The sequence below is a fragment of the Poecilia mexicana genome, unplaced genomic scaffold, assembly GCF_051168715.1.
Source record: "Poecilia mexicana isolate PSO_F unplaced genomic scaffold, ASM5116871v1 scaffold_5, whole genome shotgun sequence".
Classification (NCBI taxonomy): domain Eukaryota; kingdom Metazoa; phylum Chordata; class Actinopteri; order Cyprinodontiformes; family Poeciliidae; genus Poecilia; species Poecilia mexicana.
Window position 1 is genome coordinate 8,353,645 of NW_028263374.1, and position 10,670 is coordinate 8,364,314.

A 10,670-nucleotide genomic window follows, 5' to 3' on the forward strand; every position below is an offset into this window, starting at 1 on the left:
GTGAGTATCACGATTGATTTCAAACCCTTAAATTAGCACTTTTTCGGATTATACAGAAATCCAAAAAAAATGCTGTACATTTTTTGTACGTTGAATGTGTTAAATTAGAAGAAATGTTAGAATAATCTTTAAAAATGTGTTTTTAGTTACATCCCAAAAACTTCAGTACACTTCAGGGATCATCAGAACCAAAATATTTATTGTTCAAGTGATCAAATATAATTAAAGTATAGCGAATTATTGGATTGCTCCGGGTTTTTGGCTTGTAATTGAGTTTCTGATATAATAGTGAAAAACAATTCTTGAAATACGCTCAGTATGTCACTCTGTATAATGAATTCACATCTTATGAGTTTCAAATAAATTAAATCCAATTGAATTAATGAAATAAATACATTTTCCAATCATAATGTAAGTTAAGATGCACTTCTATGTAAAAAAAAAGAAAGTTACTGTCCTTGTTCAGCTGGTTTATGAACCATTGCGTTATCTCAGTCTGACGTCGTGGAGGTGAGTGACATCATACAGGAACCAGTAGAGGGAGCTTGACAAACCAAGATGGCGACCTACGGCGAAGCAGGGAAGAGGTTCTACTTGAAATAAAACTGATTCTTAAAGCAGTTTTTAACGTAGTGCCAACGTGATTGGGCGTTGTTTGGATTTCGTAAGGAAGAGACGGAGTCAATACCGGTGAGAAAGCTCTGTTTTTAATTTGCGGGCCAGTTGTTTAGCTGTGTGAGGGGCGGTGGCAGCACGTAACGTTACAAGTCAGGCCACAGCCGAAGCTAAGCATATTAGCATGTACAGTGGCGTACGCTGAGGACCAAAGCACTCTCTCTGGTTGTGTTTGGCAGTGTGTACTTTCAGTGTGCCTTTTCTTTTACCAAATGCCAACTAAAATAAGCTACGTCGAGTTTTGAAACTTAAGCATTTTGATAGCGGCCAGCGCGTTATTCTATAAGTACGTTATTCTAGCTGTGGCTAAAGGTATCCAAATGTATTCAAATATGTAAAACTTAACTGTCTGACAGCACATTATAAGCTGTATTTGACACTTGATGGCCTACAATGACCCAGTTTTAGTCACGTTTGCATTAGGATATAGGTAATTAATTTACTCGGATTCCTGTCGTTTAAGTTAGCTAACCTATCTTTACAGTTATCACTTATCTCTGAAATATATCAACGTACCCTGTGTTTCCGTGACATGCTAAGTTTTAGAATAGCAATGCGGAACAGCAACTTGTGAAGGTATGGTGTTGTATAACTTTATCCCCAAGTACTATTAGCAACTAACTGTAGGGTGACTACTATGTTAAGGACTTCATGCTTGAAGTTAATACATAAGAAATCCGACATAGACACGGCGCTGCCTTGATCACAAGATCCAGCGGGTCATGAGTGATCCATGGCGGATTGACATCTATGCACAGCAAACACATCAAAGTAACATTTGCTTTGGGGTTCGTTTAAAGTTACAGTTTTTGCTAGCAAATACATACTTCATATCTGTGATTAGTACTACGTCATTAATTTGTTTTTGTTTACTTTATCTCATCGGTTCAAAGTTCTGTGCGGTGACAGATTTGTTCCGGAGTTTCTTGTTTTCGTTGCAATCAGGCTCTGTTGCTATGTGACAAAACAATGGAATTGATTTCAGATTTAAACTACTTTTTGTTAAGTATCTGTTTTGGATGGGTAGGGGGAGTTCTGGTCAGTTCTGATCAATGAAATCCTGTCAATCTTTGGGGCTGGAAGGTCTTTCCAAACTAAGGACTAATCCCATTTTTTAAACCAGAAAAGGATTAATCAGAATTTGGCTACTTTGAAGCTGCCTTTTGACTTTGATAAAAATCAAACCTCAAAGAAAAACAAAAATCTGTATTAACCAGGAAAGGCCTATTTTTGGGGGGGCAATGTATGCAGTATAGTCTCTGAAACCTTTCCATGTTCACTTTGTATTTATTTTATGCACAGTAATAATTTGGAATGTGTGGTTTGTGGCTTTACACATTTTTGGTTAAATTTAAGTAGTTTTTTGAACCTGATAAAGGCACAGTCATTTAAACATTTAAACCCAATAAATAAATAAAGCATTGTTATTTTAGTATCTTATTCTAGTTAATTAAGTTTGTGTCATTCTTTAAACACACTTTGTGTGTTTAAAGAATTTAAAGTTCACAATGAACTTTAAATTCATTCAGTTAAAGTTTTCTTGCTTTATTTTAAACTACAACCTCCCTCAAAACATTGAACTCATGCACTTTTTTTCTTTATTTTTTTCAGGGACTAAATGGCTGCGAGGAAGTCTGGATCAGACGTGTATAACAATGGTAAGACCTTATTTTTGATTCTTTTATTTTCTGCCAGCTCAGAGGGTTAAATAATGTGTAACACAGATGCTTCAAGTTCATCAGTTTTTGTAAAGCTTTCATTTAAATAGCTTCTTTACAAAGTTAGCTGAATCTATTTTTTTGTTTAATTAGAGTATGCTATTTTAACTGTACAGTATTTTTTTTTCCACATGCTATAAATTTACTCTTACTGTACAGCCTCACATCTGTATGTTTTGCTTCTATACTTTTAAACAATCAGTGTAGCTTTAGTGGCCAAGATTGTGTTCACAAACAAGGAACTTGACTTCGGTTTGTAAGCGCTCACATGTGCAAACATTTAGTGTAAATAGACAAACATTAACAGGAATTAAATAAGGATTAATGGATTATATGTTCATGTATTTCCAGGCCTTTTTTGATCTCTGCTTAAATCTGTGTGCTTTCATTTGCCTGTCTCTTCACTGCTGTTACTCACAGAGATAAGTGACTGTCGCTTCATTGAGGAAGAATAAAGGATATTCTATTCTGTACTGTTTTCTATTCTCTCATCTCAGTTGCAACGTCCTCACCACAGAGTGTTGTAAGGCGACTTGTTTGTTTAGCTAGGATGTGTTCGCTGATCAGAAAAAAGTTTGAATTTCTGACGGGTCGATTTCTCAATACATTCTTACTTTAAGGTCCTACTTTAGGGTGTCTATGTCTATGCTTTCAGTATTTAGGGCTGCACTACAGAAAATCTTACAGTGACGATAATATTTATATATATTGCAATAACAATATCACGTGCAATTTATGCCTTTTATCTTCTGTCCTCTCTTTCTCATCTGTGCTTCCATCACTCTAACCTTTAACGTTTTGTGGTAATGTCATCTTGGACTCTGTTCAACTGCCTAACTATTACATTAGCATGAAAAATGCAAGTTCATGACACTATTGCACACACGGATATAGTGATGATGATATATTTGCAACATTTTGTGCAACCTTGACAGTCTCCTTTTTTTCTCTGTACAGGACCCGTCAGCTACCTTGATGATGTTCCCTTCAAAATAAACGACAAATTCCGGCGTCCAGCTAAAGTGGGGTTACCCGTTGGTTTCCTTATGCCAGATTATGGAGCTGTACTTGCAGACACAAAGGTACAGAGGACATAGAGATTTTTTTTGTCTATTTTTCAGTTACATGTTGGATGACCTGTGTAAAATGATGATTGAGAAAGAGGATTTTAATACATTCAATTCTACCATTAGTTTTGTTGTTGTTTTATAAATGTAATGAATTTGTTTTTTCTACAGTGATGAAGTGTTGCCTCTCTGTTCATGCCTATACTCATTCCATGATTGTTTCTGTATTTTTCTGATCTCAAGAAACTTCCAAATTAAGTTAACACTAATACATAATAGATCTTAAATTCTTAATGCATAGTTGGTCATTATAAGTAAGTAAATATTTAAGGGGTAGCCAAGCACAAAAGATGTTCCTGTAACTGGAATTTTAATGCTATATGGCTATCGTAACTGATGTAATTACTTTTCCATCTTCCTTCTCCTTCCTTTTCTCTTCTGAACAGTATGACTTTACATTGGAGAGGCGAAGTGTCCGCTGGGGGATAGAACTTGCTGACGCCAGAGCAGCAGCAGCCAGAGCGGAGGAGGCAGCAGCCAAGCAGGAGGCTGAGAGCATGGAGTCTCTGTCTCGGGATGCTGACAGAGGTGGGGGGAACAACCTTCGCTCCGCGGTGGAGGACCAGGACCTTCTGCCGCCAGCCCTGAACCCGGTCCTTGCTGGACTCAGTCACAACGCCATCCTCACTCCACTGCCGGCCCCCAGACTCGGCCCCAGAAAATCCCAGGACAGCACTCCACAGCCACAAAACCTCAACCTAGCCGACTTTGAGCGGGAGGAAGACCCGTTCGACAAGCTGGAACTGAAAACCCTGGATGATAAGGAAGAGCTGAGGAACATTCTGCAGAGCCAACCTCAGCCTCCGCCCTCTATGTCTCCACCTCAGCAAGGTTCAGTATCTCGTGGAGACAGCCCATCTCCACCCAGCACCAACACCAGCATCTCCTCTAAGCCAGGCTTCGCTCACAAGCCGAACGGCTTGGTTGCCTTGCTGGATATGGACAAAGTGGGACATCCTGGAAGAGCGGGCTTTGACACGGACGATCGGCCTTGTAACATCCGTTCTCTGACATTCCCCAAACTCTCCGATTCTGGTGAACCGGAGTCGGTAAAGTACAGTCCTGTTCCCGTTCCTTCTCCCCGACGGAACCTAAGCAACAGCAGCCCGCCAGCATTACCAAAAACACAAGTCATTGTCGCCCCCGAGCCATCCAACCACAACAAGAGTGGAACGCCAAAGCCGGTGAGTGTTAAAGAGCACTCTGCACGTCTGCTTGAGGTTCAAGCAACCCTTCGATATTCACTCTGTTTTCGTCCTTTAACTAGGCCAACCCTGGAACAGGATCTACTGGTCTGCCGTGCGGTGGAGCTCTCCTCAGCATGACGCCCAGCGAACGTCAGTGTGTGGAGACGCTTGTGGGAATGGGTTACTCTTATGAGGAAGTTTTACGGGCCATGCAGAGACAGGGCCAGAATGTGGAGCAGGTTGGTTACCAAAACATTGAATGTGTATCTACATGCAGCCAATTAAATATCTTACTTTGAATGGCTGAACATTAATACAAAACGGAGGCTCCTAACTCACAAATGACTAAAAATATGACAGTTAAATGACATTGCTGTGCAGAAAGGGTAAACTACTGGGAGCATCTGGTCTTAGGCTACTTTGCAGACACTAAAGAATCTCCATCCTTGTCACATTTCTATTTATTTTAAACATTTTAATTGTTGCTCTGACTTGTGTAAGGGTAAGTTTTAGGCAAGCAGCTCTTTCCATTTAGCATGGAAAGTGTAGTGTATCTCACTACACTTTAACACTATGCAAGCTAAATATTATCAATTCTTGGTTGTAGCTCCTGTTACATTGTGCTGTGGAAGAGCCAAGATTTGCTGGTATGGCCAATTCTCTATTGGTTCAATAATAAATGCAAGTTACAGGTGTTGATGTTTATTTTAGTAGTTGCACAAAAGGGAGAGGGAAAAGGGGGCTCAAGGTTGAGATGAGCGGAAAGCAGTTGCTTACTAGAAAGAAAGAGAAGAAATACTTGTCTGTTTTGAGAGAAATTCCATTGCACAATTATTCCAGAACATTTCTGTCGCTGCTTGATATCTGTGGTTGGTTGTCTTTGGTCGCGCGCTACTTAATCATCTGTCGGCCACAGTGCAATAATTCAAGTCGGGATGTAGAGATTCTCTTCCAATTCTTCCAACCAGAACATCTTTTCCAAGACCTCCAATAATTGGAACAGCATGAACTCAGCTACACTGGAGATTCATGTTCTCCTCTCTTTCCCAACTTTAAGAGCATTGCATGTATGTATCATGTCATTTGAGCCTAGAAAAGCAGGAAACTATGGATAAACGATCTTAAGTTCCCGGAGACTGATCAACTTTAAAAAGAAAATAGTTTAGAAATGCCACCATGCCTCAAACGTTTTTGCACAAATAGAATTTTTAAGACCTTCTAATATGACATTTTACTTCAATGCTCCCATTTAGACAAACTAAATGACGTGTATCTTAAAGAGGAAGCAGGTTTTTATTGCGTCTACAAAAGGGAAGTTAGTAGAAACAATGGCTGACCTTCATCTATCTTCTGTCCAAGGTATTGGACTATCTGTTTCTTCATGGTCGTCTGTGCGAGAGAGGCTTTGATGCCAGTGCTGTGGAAGAGTGCTTAGAAATGTACCAGTGCTCAGAAGAAAAGGTTTGTACTTTTCTCTTGATCTTAAGAGAAAGGAATACACTCGCTTGTCCTCTTTAATAACGATTTCATCCCAGATTACACTGTTTAATCATTTACTTTTCATCGTTTGTTTCCAGGCCTTGCAGTATCTTCAACTCATGTCCAGATTTGGTGAAATGGGGTTCGAGAGAGACGCGATCAAGGAGGTTCTGCTAGTCCACAACAACGATCAGGACAAGGCTCTGGAGGATCTGATGGCCCGCGCCGCTGCGAGCTGAGCCCAGCCGGCGGGGAAGCCAAAGCTCTAACCCAGGCATCTGTCTCTGCTCCCACCCTGAAGCCCCTTTCCCTCTGCCTACCTTATCTCACTACGCCCCGCCCTTTTTGCCTTGGCTGTGGAAAGGACACCCGGGAGGCGATTTCTGTCTGTGCTAAAACATACCATGCCTCAGCACATCTGAAAATTTGTGTGCCTAGATTGGACTGAGTTAACATGTACCAATACTAAATGCTCATTTCAGGTACTGCTGTGTTATTGGAGTAAATGACTGATGCTGGGAAATGTGGGCTGTGGCGCCTCGACGCCACTCTAATTTGCTTCCTCTTGGAAGTCTTTCGATGAATGCAGGAGAAACTGCACAATTAAACGGGGGAGGAGCTAGCGGTAGGCTGTGTGCGCCTCATGGGAAGACCTGTGGGAACTTAAACTCTTTGATAAGACAGCTGCCATGTTCCACTGCTCGCTGCAGACTTTAAAATGGTGATGGGAGCGGAGAGGTCGAGAGAAGACCCTCTTTTCTAATTGAACCAGCTTACAGTGAAAGGCACAATCACAGAACAGAGCTGACTCTCAAGAAGTGCCCTCTGAGCTGTAGTGCCCAGGACCTATTTCTGTTCTTCTTTATGCTTTTCTTACATTCATGTCTTATTTTTTTTTTCTGTTCATTTTGGACATCATTTTGTCTGTTTAAAGGTTGCATTTATTTGCTTTCTGTTTTAGGAATTGCATTATAGATCATTAGTCATGAAAACTCTGAAAATGAAAGTGTGCCCTGTTGCACTCTTCCGCCTGCACTGGAAAGAAACAGTGGGAAAACTTTTCCCCCTAAAAGAAACACAATATATCTCTTGCCCCAATGTCACTGATCATACAACGCACAGGCGCACATGTGTTTCATTTGTTCAGATCTTATTTAAAATAGTACACTGACACTTTGATTTAAGATTTATTTGGAGTTCAGCTTGATTATGTAAGATATGTTGACGTACAAATGCAACGCTGTAGAACTGTCCTGAGCGTCTGTTTGCAGACTGAAAGAGTGAGGGGCAACAAAAAAAAAATAATATAAGCGAGGGTTGTTTGTTTTTCTGCAGCCAAATTACAGTGCAATAGACGCATTTCATGTTGTATGACTGTTGACTTGCACTTTGAGCCTCCAAAAATGTTAAAAGGAATGGTCTTTAAAGCCTTACTGGAAATGTGGATGAAAGTTTCTGTTGTATTGATTTCTATGATTTGTTTTCTGTCACTGAATTTAATATGACAAAATTTAATCAAGCCTGAGGTTGGACTCTTGATTTCCTCCCCCAACCCCCGTGTACTTTTTTTATTTTTTTGTCCCGTACCTCAGGCAGGTTGAATATTTTCATGTATTGTTCAAAGGCAAGCCCTCTTTCTACACAAGGCATGGGCCGGTTTGAGATTGTGATAATCTTTAAAAAGAAAAAAAAAGATACTACCATTGTTCCCTGTCAAGAAATGTAGTAAATGTGTACAACAATCTAATTGCTTTTATTCAAAAAAAAAAGATGAGCAATAGTTACTCGTGTTGCTAAAATAATCCAACAGATTTTTTTTAAATTTTTTTTTTACAATTGTAATCTAAAACATTTTATATTGACACACACTGAAAAGTAACAAAATATTTGGCCAAAATTATAAGGCGATTAGTTACAAAGTGCAGTTCTCATTAGATACGATTTTTCAACCTGCCCCTATTGTTAAATAATGATTTGACCATTGTTAACCTTTTCTTTTCGGTCCTAGATTCATCTGCCACACCTAGGCCCAAGTGCTGCCAGACTTACTCATTGAATTACTTAAATAGAACCTGTCAGGCAACATGAAGTAGGCTAAAACAGCACCTCATGCTCTCATCTGAATAAATCATAGAGCAAATGAGAAAACGATATCTGTATCATGACATCTGGGAAGGGTTAAAAAGCTGTTTGGACCAAAGGTGAGAACCAATATTAAAACATGCAACAGTGGGTGGTGAACCTTCCCATGAGAGACATGCCTACTAAAATAATTCAAATAGCAAGTTGAGTCATCCAGGAAGTTGCAAAAAAAAAAGACATCTAATGCACTATGGTCCCCATTTCCATCAGTTAAAGTCAGTGTTCTTGATTTAAGCAGTAGGAAAGACCTGAGTGAAGTTGGCTCCCTCACCTTCAAATCTAACAAAATTTGGTGTCAAATGTTTGTGCAGTAAAAATATTAATTTGTACTGCTGTTATAGTAAAGATATTAATACAAAAAAAGTTTCTAGAGCCCACCAGCACAAACATAGCACAAATGTTTGACACCAATTTTGATAGATTTGAAGAAGCTGGGGTGAAGAAGATGTCCATAGTGATATCAGTGGGAAGGTGCCAGTGCCTGAGCCACTGCTGACCAAAAAGATCCTGAAGGCCGTCTTTCATTTGGCACTATAAACACTGATGAGATCCAAGAGTTATAGGGAAATGTTCTGTAAACCTATAAGTGTGTCAAGCTAATGGCATCCAGAGAAAGAAAATTATACCCACAGTCAAACATAATGGAGTGGTGTACGGTGGTTTAAGTAGCTGGACATGTTGCGCTTGATGAAACCATTCATTTTGCCCTCTATCTGGAAATCCTGTAAGAGAATGTCCAACCATTAGCTTGTGACCTTGGGCCCAAGCGCACTTGGATCAGTTATCCAAAGCACAGCAATAACTTAAAAAAAAAAAAAAAGATTTTGGAGTGAAGTTTGGATTTAAACCGAGGGCATGGCATCAAAACTTCACCAACGAGGCTGAATTAAAATGGTTCTGCAAAGGAGATTGGGTCAAAATTCCTCCATTTCAATGGAAGACTCACTTCAAATTACCCCAAAAACTTAACATTTGCAGTAAGCGGTGATACAACAGCGATACAACAAACTATAAAGGGGGCTATAAATTTTTCACTTTAGGGTCAGGTTATTTTGATAACTTTTATTCACTTAATAAACAAAAAGCATATTTTGCATTTACTAAGGTTATGTTTGTCCTGTGTTAGAATTTGATGATCTGGAACATTTAAATGTAAAAACAAGAAAAACCTGGAATAATCTGTAAGGGCTAATCATTTTTCTCAGCACTGTAAACTTAGAGAAATAAAGAATAAACACAGGTGCTTATTTGCAGCACTGTTACTTTACCAATACAACTGCCGACAGTCACTCTGGCTTCTCATTAAAAGGACTAACGAAAAATGTTACAGTTGTTGTGCATCAAGCATATCTTGATACACATGACTGGCCCATGTCTTATCCAGACACTAAAACCAATGAAATTATGTTTATAATCATACTTTTGGGATATAACAACATATTTGTTGAGTCTAAAATACCTTTCAGACTACATGACTGAGACTTTTTAGAACACATGGATCGCTCCCTAATTATTTACAGAGTTGGAATTTCCATGTCGTAATAATTCACTTGAGTTCCTATAGGAAGCACTTTAAGTTAAATAGATTTGACATGACTGACAGCTGCTTCTTCCTTTTTTATGTTTCTATGATTAAAAAAAAGAAAACACATAAGTGGTATTACTGTCTTCACACTTGACTTGTTAGATTTTTGTTATCCACAGATATTAATTAAAACTGTGCACCTTTGGCTGTTTGTGTTCTGATTTTTTTAAAGTTTTATTTGGATTACAGGTTTTGGGGAAAAACATGTTTGTGTTAAAAAAAAAAAAAAAAAAAAAAGTCAGTTTCAACATTACCACAAAGCAAATCTAATCAGATCTGAGAAATGTTAATGGTAAAGTTGAGCTTGGTGAGCTCAGTGTCGTTTTCCAAATTCATTGATGTGTTTCGACAAAATGTTTAATTTTCTGTGAAATTATTTAGAAAATACAACCAATTAAACACGCTCATCTTTTCAGTATCGTGTTTCTCTGTTTGTTTTTTGTAGCCCAGCTTCGTGTTTTATCCCAAGTATTTAAATGTGAGAGATGAACCTTTCAAAGAGCAACAAATCCTTCTCCTGGCTTTGTGTCTCTTTTTAAAAGTTCAGCTGAAGAGACAACAATACAGTTGATTGTTTCAAGTTATTGTCTACAATAACTGGAAAAATCCAACTGTGGCCTGTTGGTCAGCAGAAAAAATATAAAGAAGAGCAGCATGCAGTAGCAGAGGGGCCCATGCAACCTGCCTGCAACTAAAAATCGGAGATAGCTAGCACCTGTTCGTGAAAATAGGTACAGTCCTATAAAAAATTGTTTCA

General features: G+C 38.9%; 1 protein-coding gene across 1 annotated transcript; it reads left to right on the forward strand.

Annotated features, from left to right (window-relative positions):
* Positions 1-517: 517 nt before the first annotated feature.
* On the forward strand, positions 518-7,705 carry ubap1 (ubiquitin associated protein 1). Its single transcript, XM_015009387.2, has 7 exons — positions 518-690; positions 2,287-2,333; positions 3,351-3,475; positions 3,907-4,704; positions 4,788-4,946; positions 6,067-6,168; positions 6,285-7,705. The coding sequence occupies exons 2-7, from the start codon at positions 2,294-2,296 to the stop codon at positions 6,423-6,425; spliced, it is 1,365 nt and encodes a 454-aa protein (XP_014864873.2). The 5' UTR covers positions 518-690; positions 2,287-2,293; the 3' UTR covers positions 6,426-7,705.
* The last annotated feature ends 2,965 nt before the right edge of the window (positions 7,706-10,670 follow it).